The sequence below is a fragment of the Nematolebias whitei genome, chromosome 18 (genome assembly GCF_014905685.2).
Source record: "Nematolebias whitei isolate Nwh7 chromosome 18, NemWhi1, whole genome shotgun sequence".
In the NCBI taxonomy this organism is placed as follows: domain Eukaryota; kingdom Metazoa; phylum Chordata; class Actinopteri; order Cyprinodontiformes; family Rivulidae; genus Nematolebias; species Nematolebias whitei.
Window position 1 is genome coordinate 3122331 of NC_056515.1, and position 15660 is coordinate 3137990.

Sequence of the window (15660 nt, forward strand, 5' to 3'; positions counted from 1 at the left end):
AGCACGACCTGGCACCTGCTCACAGTGCCAAAACCACTGGTAAATGGTTTACTGACCATGGTATTACTGTGCTCAATTGGCCTGCCAACTCTCCTGACCTGAACCCCATAGAGAACCTGTGGGATATTGTGAAGAGAAAGTTGAGAGACGCAAGACCCAACACTCTGGATGAGCTTAAGGCCGCTATCGAAGCATCCTGGGCCTCCATAACACCTCAGCAGTGCCACAGGCTGATTGCCTCCATGCCACGCTGCATTGAAGCAGTCATTCATGCAAAAGGATTCCCGACCAAGTATTGAGTGCATAACTGAACATGATTATTTGAAGGTTGGTGTTTTTTGTATTAAAAACACCTGTCTTTCATTGGTGGGATGAAATATGCTAATTTTTTGGGACAGGCATTTTGGGTTTTCATGAGCTGTATGCCATAATCATCAGTATTAAAACAATTAAAGACCTGAAATATTTCAGTTGGTGTGCAATGAATCTGAAATATATGAAAGTTTAATTTTTATCATTACATTATGGAAAATAATGACCTTTATCACAATATGCTAATTTTTTGAGAAGGACCAGTATTTCCTCTGGTAGTTTTTCATTTCTATCAACATTTACTAAAGTGTGGGTCTGCACTCAACATAAACAAAGCTCTGCAGAACCGGCTGATCCCCCTGCTGAAGCTTGTGGACCTCCACCAGGCTGGCTGTAGTCTCAGTAACCGAAATCAGACAGCCTGAAGCGGATTGACGAGAGCAACACACCGCTGAAGCCACGGAGCTCGAATATCCAACGTAAAACTAACTTTACCGCGGTGTCTCACCCACTTTATTCTGAAATAGCTTTTCTCAGACTCCTCAACCTCTGCACATCTTTACTTCTGACCCAACTCCGCCACAAATATGTAATTACAACAAACTTATTTAACAAATGAACACCTGATAGTCACCTGAGCAGGTCTGTGACATAAATTTAAACAAATATAAAGGTAAAGGTTTTTTCACCTTGATTTACCTACAGATCACTCCTGCTGGTGTTGTGTGACTCAGTAAATATGTGGGGAGCTCTCAGGTAAATCCTAAATGGTTTCTTTTGAACCGTTTTGATCCTCTGACGATGAGGATGATGAGCAGCTTCTTCAGCTCTAACACATGCTAACACACCTAGCAACTAAACCAAACCCAACACACCGTGACACCGCGTGTATTCAACTGATAAGGGTGTAATAATGTAAGTTTTATACTTACAGACTCGGGTTAAAGAATTATGTTTCTGCTCTTCGCTGTTTGAGTATAGAACCACAAGTTCCGGTGTTTGCTAACACCGAACCGTGATCCACAGCAGGTTGATTCAACCGTCCGGAGAAAAAAGGGTCTTTTTAATTTAACGTCGGATTCTTTTGACACCTATAAAGTTACTAAATGAGCTGCAAATTATTTGTTTGGGAGACGTCAGACTGAAACATCCTGTCCATTAAAAAAAAAAACATATATTTAAATATAGAATTAAAACCGACTGATGCTGCGTTCAAGGCACCTCGGAAGAAAGTTGTTCAGTGCAACGTCAAACCCCTCGAGGCTTCCGCTTTAAATACAGCAGTGAAACATAACAGAATGTACCTTACAAACACATCTTACTTTATTTTAATATGATTATTCGATTTAAAAAAAATCTCTTAAGGGTTGGTTTAAGAAGAAAACCCTTTATCGACGTTTTGTTTACAGTTTTGGTTGGTGAATCCCCATTGGTTCGGTTCTGCCCCCTGCAGGTAAGGAGGCCGAACATCAGCTGGATTTATTTTAGACTTTTCTGCCCCCTCGAGGTCAGAGGTGGAACTAAAGCCTCATTTAAGTTGTTAATGGAAAACAGCTGTTTGTGTGTGTTTGTAAACACTTTTTATTTAGCTACAAATTTCACGTAAGTATTCATTTATTTATAGATTAATTCATTTATTCAGTTATTTTAGTCCAGATACATAAACACACACATCTTTAACCTGTTCATAAGCCAAAACTCCATTCCAGACACTTGGAAAACAGCCTTTGTTCTTCCTTTGCTGAAGGGAGGTGACCCCACCTCAATGAACAGTTATCGACCAATCTCTAAACTCTGCATTTTAGCCAAAGTTCTAGAAAAACTGATAAACTCTCAAATCAAAAAGTATCTGGACTCATTTAACATCTTACCTCGCCTACAATCTGGTTTCAGGAAACAACACAGCACAACAACTGCTTCACTGAAGGTTCTTAATGGCGTTGTTGAAGCACTGGATGCTAAGTCATAACTTCTTGTGTCATAAGCTCTCAGAAATTGGTTTCTCAGAACACACCATTGGTTGGTTCTCTAACTATCTTTCAGATCGGAGGAAATGTGTTCAACATAATGGCACTTCTTCCAGTTATTTAACAATCAACAATGGTGTACCACAAGGCTCGGTCTTAGGACCCACCCTCTTTACAATCTACATAGGTAATGTAGGTCAGAGCATCACTGATGCATCCTTACACTTCTATGCTGATGACACATTTGTTTATTGTCGAGCTAAAACAGTTGATAAGGCTTTCCAGCTTTTGCAGTCTGCTTTTGACATCGTCCAGTCAGGTGTGTTCCGTCTCAAAGTAGTTTATTTTTTAGACATCGATTTACATATATTAAATAATAATCCTCTTCAGCTGGGGGCAGCTGTGGTTGAGAGGCTAGAGCAGTCGTCCTCCAATTGGAGAGTTGGGGGTTCTATTCCACGAGCAGTCACATGATGAAGAGTTCCTGGGCAAGACACTGAAACCCTCATTGCCTCTGATGTGTATCCCATCAGTGTATGAATGTGATAAAGCTCTGATTCTTCTTTGTAGAGATCTAGTAGAATGCTGTTTGAATGGGCAAATGAGGGCACAGATTGTGTAGTAAAGAGCTTTGAGTGTCTTCATAAGATAGAAAGGCACTATATAGTCCATTCAGCTGTGCCGCCTTCACGTTAGTAAGCGTGTGTGAAATGCGGTAGTGAGCCTCCACTTGGAACCTTGAAGCTGCAGCTCCGACAGACCTGTCTCCTTCCTTGAAATAAACAACGTTTCAGAGCTCATTTAACTATGCTGTGCCTTTTAGAGGAACAGAGAGAAGAAGCGCGACATTAATAAATCAGCAGTTTATCATATCACTAAAGATACGGTCCTTAACGGCTAACAAGACAGCTGCCGTCTTGTTTTGTTGTTGAGTCTTGGACTTGACATGCTGTGTGCTAAGCGTGCCTGATCTGTACAGTCCATTACTTGCTGAAGTGTAGTCTGATCTAGGCACATTGTTAGTTTTTGTTGAATTTGCTCTTCTTTGGCCTTCAAGGCCTCAATAGTAAAATTGGTCTATCTCACCTGTTCATTCAGCAGCTGGGTCTGTGCCTTCTGAAGGATCTTGCTTGCCCGGTGCCCGCTGACCGAAGATTTCAGTTCCAGGCTCTTGGGAATGATGCCACTTGAAACTGTGCCTGCAGTCAACCTACTTCACATATGGGGAGCAATATTATAGGCAGAAACATGGGTGTGCTATGGGGTCTCCAGTTTCTCCTATTGTTGCCAACCTGTACATGGAGGAGGTAGAAAAGAGAGCCTTGACGTCCTTTTCAGGGACACCACCAAGTCATTGGTTCAGGTATGTTGACGACACCTGGGTTAAAATTAAATCTAAGGAAGTCCAACATTTTACTGACCACATCAACTCTGTGGATAAATACATCAAGTTCACACGAGAAGATGTAAAAAATGGCAGGTTGGCTTTCTTGGACTGTGAGGTCTTAGTCTCTTATAGAGGACATTTGCAAACTGAGGTGTACCGCAAACCCACCCACACAGACCAGTATTTGCAGTTTGACTCCCATCACCCTTTGGAGCACAAGTTAGGAGTCATCAGGACTCTGTATCACAGAGCAGACAGCGTCCCCACTAGCTCAGGAGCCAGGCAGAAGGAGAAATCCTACACAAGACAGGCTCTAGAGCAATGTGGATATCCTAACTGGGCCTTCCTGAAAGCAGAGAAGAAACCCAAACAGGACTCCAGTCAGCCATCAGGTGAAAAGGAGGAACCCAGACCCAGACCAGTGGTCATTCCGTATGTTGAGGGAGTATCAGAGAAACTGAGACGTTTATTTTCTAAACATAACGTCCCAGTGGCTTTTAAACCCCAAAATACATTACGGCAAAGACTGGTTCATCCCAAAGATCCAGTCCCTTGGCACAAACAGAGTAATATTGTGTATGCTGTTCAGTGTCAGGAGGGTGATCAGTCTTACATCGGGGAAACAAAACAGCCACTGGCCAAAAGGATGGCCCAGCACAGAAGATCAACATCATCAGGCCAGGATTCTGCGGTCTACACTCATCTCCAGGCCAGTGGTCACTCTTTCAGGGATGAAGATGTTCACATCCTGGACAGAGAGGAACGATGGTTTGAGAGAGGAGTAAAGGAGGCCATCTTTGTGAAAAGAAATCGTCCATCATTAAACAGGGGTGGAGGCCTCCGGGTTCAACTGTCCCCCTCTTACAATGCTGTGATTGCTAGTATCACTCAGCCCTCTGTGAACAGTAAACAGCCATCAGGTGCTAATGATCCATTGTTAGGCTGATGGTCATTCTTGAGCATGTGATCAGCTGGTTTTGGTTGTCAGCAGCAAAACTGGTTGATCCACTCTGAGAAGGTGCTATTTAAGAGACTGAGCTGAATACAGCACCTCAGACCGAGGAAGTCTCTCGGATGAAAGACGAAACGATTCTACATTTTATTTTATTTTGCTTAGTTTTGTTTTTCTGAATGTCCAGAGGACCAGATTTAACTTTTTTTTTTCTACCTGGATTATTGAGCATTCATCAGGATATTTTAAAGTTTCTCCTAATTCTTTCTGCTTTTTGACCTTTGTAGAGACGTTAGTCTTCTTGCTTGTCTTTCAGTGAAATGAAACTAATGCCGAGAATCTGTGAATCATTGAACTTTACAAATATGTTCGTCTCAGCATAGGCTCTGGTAACTTTAAATCATGTTACTGGAGCATTCACTGAAATACAAAACTGAGCTTAACATGAATGTAAAGCATTCTGAGACCATTTTAAACGTGTATAATTCAACATTTGTTTTCTTTCCTGCAGGTGAGTTTACTTGTACATGTCCAGCCTGAAGCTCAGGTGTCAACAGATCAAAAAACAAATTAAATTAAAGCTGCAAGCAGCATTGAAGGCCCTCGCAGCAAAGCGCTACTCCGACCTTACAGCGACCGCGGAAGCCCCAGGGACTCCGCCCGGTCGCCATCGGGAACGCTCCCGTCCCGCGCCCGTTCACCGGGGTGTGCATTTGCTGACCCTTCGCCATCACCCGCGACCGCAGGCGCTCCAGCAACGCCTCCCAGTCGCCGTCGCGAACACTCTCGTGCCATTCCCGCACGCGTCCACCAGGGTGTGCATATGCCTAAACTTATATGTTATATGAGTTATATGTTAAACCACAGTATCAGTGTGTTTAGACGTGCTCACCGATTATGCACAAAAAATTTGGTTCAGATCGGATGATGTATCACTGAGCTATAACTGTTGGAATAATGTAGGGGGCGCACTTGAGTCAAATGTTAAAGAACAATACCAATTTGTCTAGAAGTGCTCACTGATCATGCACAATACATCTGGTACATATTGGATGATAATTCACTGAGATACAACTGATTACATAATCTAGGGGGCGCACTTGAGTCATATGTTAAACCACAATATCAGTGTGTCTAGACTTGCTCACTGATTATGCACAAAAAATCTGGTTCCTATCGGATGATGTATCACTGAGATATAACTGTTGGAATAATATAGGGGGCGCACTGGAGTCAAAAGTTAAACTACATCACCAATGTGTCTAGAAGTGCTCAATAATGATGCACAAATAATCTGGTGCAGATCAGATAATAGATCATTGAGAAATAACAGTTTGAATAATGTAGGGGGTGCACTTGAGTCAAATGTTAAAGAACAATACCGATGTGTCTAGACATGCTTACAGATGACGCACCAAAAATCTGGTAGAAATCGGATGATGTATCACTGAGATGTAATTGTTTGAATAATGTAGGGGGCAAACTGGAGTCAAAAGTAAAACAATACCAATGTGTCTAGAAGTGGTCACTAATGAAGCACCAAAAATCTGGTGCAGATCAGATGATGTATCACTGAGATATAACTGTTGGAAGAATCTAGGGGGCAGACTTGAGTCAAATGTTAAAGAACAATACCAATGTGTCTACTAGTGCTCACTGATCAGGCACAATAAATCTGGTACATATTGGATGATATATCCTTGATATATAACTGTTGGAATAATCTAGGGGGCACACTAGAGTCATATGTTAAACCACAATATCAATGTGTAGAAGTGCTCACTGATCATGCACATTAAATCTGGTACAGATCAGATGATGTATCACTGAGCTATAACTGTAGGAATAATGTAGGTGGCGCTGTGCAGGCTATTGGTCACTTATCATGGATACCTGTTCAAGGGGTGGATAATGATCAATCATAGTAATTTTGGTGCACCTCGCCTGAAATCTGTGTATTTTAGAGCCAAACGTATTGCAACGGCGTCACTTCTTGATTCGCCACGCCCACATCCTCAAGCAAAAACGGTTTGCACTTTAAATCAAGTCAGACCATATTATCTGTCTTCTAACACAGGATCATCCTGATTAGGTCAATGGTGTCAAAGAGGGAGCATTCCAAGTAAAAAAGGAGACTTCTTGTTCTGAGGGGGCGGGGCTTTGATGACATCAAAATATGATGACAGTTGATCATCATACATCCAACAGGGATGAGTCATGCCAAGTTTGGTGCATTTCGGTCTTTCAATGTGTCAAGTAATTTTGCTTATTGGATGAAATCAGATCTGCCAGAGGCTTCCAAGTAACAGATTTGTACTCTCTGTGATGTGATCATAGCAGAATTATTTTCTATGCATTGATTATTATGTGATTGTAACAAGTTGTCCTACATCCTGTGATTAGGGTGAAGTGAAATGATTTATACTGTATGAAATGAAATGCGGGCAGCACGGTGGCGCAACCAGTAGAGCTGCTGCCTCTCAGCGAGCAGGTCCCTGGTTCAAACCCCGGTCCAGGGGCCTTTCTGGGTGGAGTTTGCATGTTCTCTCCGTGCATGCGTGGGTTTTCTCCGGGTGCTCCGGTTTCCTCCCACAGACCAAAAACATGCATGTTAGGCTGATTGGTAACTCTAAATTGTCCCTAGGTGTGAATGAGAGAGTGAATGGTTGTTTGTCTCTATGTGTCCCTGTGATGGACTTGCGACCCGTCCAGGGTGTACCCCGCCCCTCGCACAATGATTGCTGGACATGGGCACCGGCGACCCCCGTGACTCAAAATGGAATAAGCGGGTAAAGAAAATGGATGGATGGATGGATGGAAATGAAATGCTATATGAGTTCATGCTGTGGTCCGGGAGAAGAAAAAAGTGGTGAGTTGACATCCTTGAAACAGCAGTAAAGGGAGCCAGTTGCGTTCTGGGGGAAAGCTTACATTTCCCTTGGACTGTTGCAAACGGCTGACCAAATCAGAACAGCAGTACATGTAGAAGCTGAGCAAAGCTGCACATTACCGTAAAAGGACACAGGCTGTAGAAAGAATCATGTGTTGGTAACTTGTAAGCTTGTGAGCTGAGAAGCAGAAGAGCAATACAACTCAATACCTTATAAGGGAACAGTTTGGAGAAAGTCTAACTGTTTAACAGAAGGCCAACCTTCCTTAAGAACTAAAACCAATCAGAAAATGACACCAAGCTAGTAAAAGGGAAAGCTGGCTTGGCCAGTGAAAAGATCTCCTATTTAAACCAAGCCTACTGACAAGTCGGGGCTGAACAGACTATGGAGTCGAAGGATTAGGACAATATAGCTTCACCCCCAGGAGCCACTCAGAGGGAGCTGGAACAGCTCAAAGAAGACTTCTTTTTCATCAAGATAGGAATATTCTTTTGTTCAGCCGAGCTGACACCAGACCAGATCCCTCAGGATTAGTACTGCTTTTGGGGAGTTAAGGGAGATTTCTTCCAGGGCTCTGGAGGAGATATTTATCGTTCCATTTTCCAAAAGTCTTCGGGCAGAAATGGTGAACGACCCCTAACATATTGTCCAAATGCTAAATTTTATATGAAGTAACAGTGTTCCTATAATTAAGAAGAAGGGTTAGATTGGTTGTTGTCCTGCTTCCAGCCTACTTGAAAAGTTACCATGTGATCTGTGTGCTGTCAAGGTGGATTGTAACATTTCTAGCTAAACTTGGTTGGTTCATGAGACAGTGATTAGGGATTTGTGGGGATTTAACATGCTTTGGGGCTCCAAGTGCATGTTAGTCCATTTTTGTGGGAATAGGCTGTTCTGAAATGACAATCTAGGCATTAGGAGACAAGATTCTCTAACTCAGCTCATCGGAGCCAGGAGAGCCTCGCCTTAGTGGACACCCCAGGGCCCTGAACATCTCACTTGACCAATAAGACACTCCCTGGAACCAGGCATGAACTCTCTGTCATTAATCTTTTATATACCAATTATAATGTGTTGATAACGCTGTACCCCTGCAAATCCCTAATTAAAGCAAAGCATAAAATGTAAAATTCTGGACTATCATTTCTACATATTCGTACTCAAAAAGTTGGAAAGCTTGGTTCAATTTCATCCAAAAGAGGAGGTTTTAAAAGGTTTCGCAGCTTGGACCGAACAACACCCTGGAATCTTGTGCCTAGATTCTAAAAACTACCAGATCTGTAACAATTGCAGTTCTACAATAGGAGGTGAGCGGCCAAAATGCCAGTTTCCCCATGATCAATGATTTAACCCCGGTTACTAGGTTGAATGAGTCATGCGGTGAGACAAGGGTGTAACTCACAAATGATGGTCGTGAACAGTCTGGGTGAATCACCTCTAACACAGCCTTAAAACAGAACTAGCCTAACATTACTCTGGATAAAACCCAAGTGTTAGATTAGTCCGATATACCCCTTAGAGGAGAGGCTGCAGTGGGCTTTTAGCCATAACTCATGTGGTAACTTCACTGCGTAGAAAAACAAATGTGAAAGTTATAGCGTTTGGAAATTTATGGCATGAAGCGCAAATTTGAGGCCTGGCCACGCCCCTTTAACATCAATGAAAACACAAGCTTTTGATAACTTTTACTCCCCAATGTGTTAAGAGCATATTAACCAAGTTTGAAGGCAATCACTCAAAATCCCTAGGAGGAGTTCGTTAAAATTCGCCATTAGAAATGCCTAAAAATGACCCTTTGACCCAAAATGGCCGACTTCCTGTTGGTTTTGGACCAGGACTCCAAGAGACTTTTTCATAGGTCCTGAGATGATACAGATGTTCAACGATTTTCAGAATTAACGGTCAAAAAATGGCTCGGGGCTGAGGTTTTAAAATATTCTAGGGGGCGTTGTGGAGGCTATCGGGCATTTAACATGGCTTCCTGTTCAAGGGGTGGATAATGATCAATCATACTGATTTTGGTGCACCTTGGTTCAAATCTGTGGAATTTAGAGCCAAACGTATGGCAACGCCATTACGTCTTACTTCGCCACGTCGCGCCGCCCACATGCTCCACCCAAAACTGTCAGTGTTAAAATACTTAATTTTTCACCAGTCCTGATGCGTTTGCAAAATTTGGTGACTTTTGGGATATGTTAAGGCCCTCAAAACGCCAATTCATTTGACGAAAAAATTGCTCGGGTTTAATGAACTGAGCGATTACAATAGGCCTTTGCAGCGCTTCGCTGCTCGGGCCTAATAAATAAACCTTCCTTTATTTCTGTTCAAACTTCATTTAAATGATTCAGTCTTATTTGATTAATTTTAAAGATTTTATTTGTGGATGGGAGACTGCAACAAAGCCAAGATTCATCTTGTCTGCTGGATTCCTTAGATAGAGAACTTTACTAATTGGCTTTTATGTATGTGAATGTTCCTGTAAAGTGCCCTGAGACAACTTTGTTGTGATTTGGCGCTATATAAATAAACTGAATTGAATTGAATTGAATTTGTTTTTATACACAACCTGAATTGTTCATGGCTCAGTCAGAAGCCCGAGCATCCTTTAATTTCCTGTTTTTCTTTGATCAAATCATGAACTGTGTTGAGTCTGACAGAGGAGCTGAGTGCAGCAGAGAATGAAGAAACAAAAGAAAACTCCAGTTTACATTTTAAACTCCAGTCTGCAGCTTTTAGGAACAGAAACAGGAATGACTAAGAAATGTTAATCCACTTAAACCTGACCTGAGCTCCCAGTTGAACGTTTGAACCTCACTCGTGTCTTCTTGAATTATTTCAACAAATTCAACCCAGAAGAGCTGACTGTTGATGTTGTTTCTAAACCTGACAGGGTTCCTGAGGTTGTTTCTAAACATGACAGGGTTCCTGAGGATCTGGCCCAGAAACCACCACATGTGGAGAGTCCAGCTGAGTCTTCCTCAGGTTGTTTCTGATCCACCGTCTGCTGTGATCAACAGGTGACCGCACAGGTGACCAACAAGTAGTTCATCAATCAGTGGGGTCAGTGCCTCCATTGACAGCGACGTCTACTTGATCCTCGTGATGAGAAATGCCTGGAAGCTCTGAGAGACAAATGGCACCAACGACCCACCAGGTTGCAGAAACACCCCGCCGCCTCCTGGAAATGACTGGAACTTGTTTTTGTAGAATGTAAATCTTTGGTACCAGATGTGCTTTTAAAGGATCGTGCTCTCATTTAAATGTATCCAAGTGACTCTAAATGTTGAGATAAAAACAGGAAGTTTTATTTTTATTGAGCATGCATCAGAAAAACAGGAAGTCTTTCAGACATTTCTAACTTGTTACATGTTGTTCAAGAATGAAGTGAAATAAAATATAATAAATGTTGCTACTTTATTACACATTAGTAATGAACATTATATTGATTTAAAGTGAAGTCTGTTCAGGACCACTGGATGTGAAGTGTACATTCAGGGTCTGGTTCTTGGCCAAGACACCCAGTGTCACATATCTAAAGCAGCAGTTTGGCGTTTGACATCTCTGGGACTTGAGCATTCTCTTCAAATGGCTTAGCCCACTGAGTCCTGGTTCTCTGACAGTTCGGATCTAATGGGTTCAGGTAGGGAGCAGCTTTTAAAGAACTTTGGAGGTTTTTCTTTGTTTCAGTTCATTCATAAATAAAAATTACAGTTTAAAACAGAAGACAATGACTGGACACAGGAAGGTTCAGGAGGAACAGACAGTTCTGGAACAAAGTCCTCTGATAGACTGAACCTGGATCAGTCTACATCTGAACCTAGGTGGTTTTGGGTCTTGTTGAAGGTCCTCGTGGCTCAGATCTTGTTGAGTTTCTTCTGATGACTGAAGAATTTGGTAAAAACTCAGATCCTGACCCTAAAGGGTTTACCTCCATCCAGACACATTAATCAGTCCTGGACCACAGACGGGTCTTCATCCTGTGTGACGTGGGTTATCCTGGGTGTTTTGAAAATGAGGTTCTGATAAAAAGGTCATTATGATGGCACTATCTGGGGCTGTGGTGACTCGGTAGTCAGAGCTGTGGTCTCGTAATCCTAAGAGTGCAGCTTCGAGTCCAGGTTGTGTCTGGTGTAAAACTCTGAAATGTTCACGTGAGCTGGCTTGCTGTGGCGACCCCTGCAGGATTGAATGGACGAAGAACAAAATGTGATTTGGTGGTTCCTGGGTACCAAAGGGATCATCAGATGGTGGTTCTTCAGATGGTTCTGTTGGTCACTTAGAATAATTACAGTTCATTTTGGGTGATTCTTCACCTAGAAGGTTCTGTGGATTCAAAATTCAAAGTTTTAGTTATCATTCGGGGGTTCTAGTACTTTGTAGTATGTTGGTGAAGATTCTCAGTCATCCAAGACACGATGAATTCAAAAAGCATTCTATACAAAAACAATTGGACTTTATTTGTAACAGAAGACTTTTTGCTCCTCATCCAAGGAGCTTTCTCAATTCAAACAGAAGTGAGTGAGAGATTCAGGTTATAAGGCTGAGTGAGATAAGACACACACACATATGTAGATTGGCAAGTCACACCTAAACACCTTAACAGTAGGGGTTTCTTAAAGTCTTCGTTCCTCTAATTCACAGATGAGGCCCCTCTGTTCCCATCAGGTGTGAAAACCAGCTGGGAATTTGTTTTAAAGTTGCATTATAGGTTTTTGAAAGTGGAAATCTGAGGCCTCCTCCTCTTTTAAGAGATGGCTTTTCTCTTTTTACATAAATTGCTTCCTTCACCCCCCTCTCAAACCATCTGTGTTCTCGGTCCAAAATGTGCACATTTTGGTCCTCAAAAGAGTGTCCCTTATCTGTGAGGTGGAGGTGAACAGCTGAACCGTGTCCTGAGGTGCTGGCTCTCCTGTGTTGAGTCATGCGTCTGTGAAGAGGCTGTTTAGTTTCTCCAATGTAGAGGTCTGGACAGTCCTCGCTGCACTGGACCACATACACTACACCACTCTGTTTGTGTATGAGTGTTTTGTCCTTAGGGTGGACCAGTCTCTGTCTGAGAGTCCTGCTGGGTTTGAAATGTACTGGGATCTTGTGTTTGTTGAAGATCCTTCTGAATTTCTCTGATTCTCCAGCAACATAAGGGATGACAATGTTTTTACGTCTGTTGTTCTCCTTTTTCAGTTTATTGGTGTGTTTTGTAGATTTCCTCGCTGACTTGACAAAAGCCCAGTTAGGATATCCACATGTTTGTAGAGCTTCTTGGATGTGTTTCTGTTCCTTTTCCTTCCCTTCTGTCTTAGTGGGGATGCGTTCGGCCCAATGCTGTAAAGTTCTGAGGACGGAGAGTTTGTGTTCCAGTGGATGGTGGGAGCCAAGCAGAAGATACTGGTCTGTGTGGGTTGGTTTCCTGTACACTTCAATGTTGGGGCTGTCCTCTCTCTCCATCTGAACCAAACAGTCCAAAAAAGGCAGCTTGTTGTCGTTTGCATCCTCTCTGGTGAACTTGATGTTGTTATCAACCGAGTTAATGTGTCTGGTGAACGCTTCTATTTCCTTGGCTTGGATTTTGACCCAGGTGTCATCCACATATCGGAACCAATGGCTTGGCGTTGTTCCCTCATAGGAGTTTAGGGCTCTCTGTTCCACTTCCTCCATGTAGAGATTGGCAACAATGGGTGACACTGGAGATCCCATTGCACAGCTGTGCTTCTGTCTGTAAAAACTGTCATTGAACTTGAAATAAGTGGTGGAGATGCAGAGATCCAACAGGGTGCAGATCTGGTCCGGGGTGAAGTTGGTCCTGTTGATTAAGTCCTTGTCTTGTACAAGTTGTTTTCTGACGGTTTCTTCTGCTTCAGAGATGGGTATGCATGTGAAAAGAGAAGTCACATCATAAGATACAAGGGTTTCTCCTGGGGTTAGTTTCAAGTGTTGAACTTTGTTAGTAAAATCAATGGAGTCCTTTATGTGATGAGGTGTGTTTCCAACAAGAGGAGCTAAAATACCAGCCAGATGTTTAGCAATATTGTATGTCACTGAGTTCATGCTGCTGACAATGGGTCTGAGTGGTGTTCCTTCTTTGTGGATTTTAAGAAGTCCATAAAGACAGGGAGTGGCTTCCCCTGGGTACATTATACTTTGTCCAAAGTATAATACAACGATCGATTGATTGTTTTCTTCTTTTCAAGTTTTTTTTAGGTCATCTGTGACTTTCTTTTTACATGTGCTAGTTGGGTCCCTCTTCAGAGTCTCGTAGGTGTTGCTGTCACTCAGTAGTGTAGTTATTTTTTCCTGGTAATCAGAAGTGTTGAGGACTACTGTGCATCTTCCTTTATCAGCTGGTAAAATGGTGATGTTTTGGTCCTGCCTGAGTGATGTTACAGCTTTCCTTTCCTGTGGAAACCTTTATGAGTTCTTCAGTTTGTGACAGAGCCGGAGCTCATGGGTTGGACTTTTAGAGGTTATTTGGTCTCAGGGACGTTGCGCATGTTTGGGAAAAAAAACATTATTTTAGGATTAGGGTTCTTCGGTCAGGAACTTGAGCATTGTGGTAGTCTGAAGAAGTCATTGTGGTAGTCTGAAACACCTGTTTGTTGTTAAGATAACCTCTCATTTGTCTGTTTCCTGTGATGCTGAGCTCTGGCCCATCAGAGTATTACCTGTAGAACAGCAGCGTGGGTTTCTGTAGAAAGCAGGAGGACATCTGTCAGTAAACATGGAAGGAACATACCCCTGGAGTGACCAGGAGGCATCAGAACCAGTGAAGACATCCTATATGTCTAGATCTTTTGGGTCAGCATCCTGCACTTATCAAATATTTCAAGCTTAGATTTACTGAAAAAATAAAGTGAAAATTCTTAATAAATCTTTTTTATGCAGAGTTCATTGAGAGAAGATCATTTGGTGACTCGTGTATTTTATTGATAACTCAGCTCTTTGTCAGTTTGAGTCCAAGCCATTCAACCTGTAGAACAAATAAAGGTTCTCAGGTTCTTGACCCAGATCAGGATTTGAGGTCAGGTCTGGAGAATGACCATTTTCTCCTAGTTTAAGAGCAGCTGAATCTACCTGAGGACAAAGCCCAGAGACACGGTCCCTGTTAGATGACTGGATGTTAACCTGGTGTCCTTTGATGCTTGCAGAAACATCAAAGTCTTGCAGCGAGGAACATCATGTAGCTATTCACAAACTGATAGAATAAAGTTTTGGTCCGGTCCAGGCTTTGTATTTAACATCATGGTGCCAGATGTTCTGCTTCTCAAAATACCTTCAGAACATCTGGAGACCTTTTGATAAAGACTACTTTAAAACTTTTACAAACTTATTTGGATAACTTTAAAAGAACTTTGACATTTGGACTCCATGTTTGTGCTTGGTGCAACCAGAACCTTCAGGATTCATCCATCAACCATCACTAGAGTCCATCCAGGAGTTGGGGAGAACTTCAGGGAAACTGATATTTTTGAGGCTGCTGCAAGGTTCCTCTCAGAACTTGGATCAGTTTAAACTCTGGCCCTGAGAGCCCAGCAATGATGTTCTGTTTCACCTACTTGATCTGGTAGAAGCTGGACATGGTGACGTAGGCCTCTTCCTGCTGGTTGACTCCAATCTCCACCCCGTTTACTGATCTGCTGTCTTCAGGCTGAGGTGTGTGAGGTCTATCCTCCAGCTGCAGGATGTTCAGTGGGGATGGGTTGGTACTCAGGAGACTGTCCTTGCCTTCAAAGGAGCTTCTGATCAACAGGGCAGAGATCTCCAGTTCCTCGGTGCTGTTGCTGGTGGTGCTGCTGCAGTGTGAGCTCTGGGTGGAGTTGGACTGGAAACCATCAGGAGCAGTAGGATGGAAAGAAGGTTCTACTTCATCACTGTCAGTTTTCTCCAACGGATAGACTTTCAGAGAACTAAACACCTCAGGGTTCAGGTTCAGCAAAAGACCCTGAAAAACATCACACAGTCATTACAAACTCGTTATTATTATTATTATTATTGTTGTTGTTATCATCATCATCATCAGTATTATCAGGGCATCTAAAAACTCTTTAACAAATCTGCAGTTGATCCAAAGTTCTGCAGCTAATGTTCTGATGGAAGTTAGAGGGAGATCAAATATATATATATATATATATATATATATATATATATATATATATA

General features: G+C 42.4%; 1 protein-coding gene across 1 annotated transcript in view; it reads right to left on the bottom strand.

Annotated features, from left to right (window-relative positions):
* Window positions 1-15660, bottom strand: part of lrsam1 (leucine rich repeat and sterile alpha motif containing 1) — a 145545-nt gene that overhangs the window by 97643 nt on the left and 32242 nt on the right. The window contains exon 8 of the mRNA XM_037692504.1: window positions 15060-15445. Coding sequence (XP_037548432.1) covers window positions 15060-15445 — 386 coding nt within the window. The remainder of the gene's footprint in view (window positions 1-15059; window positions 15446-15660) is intronic.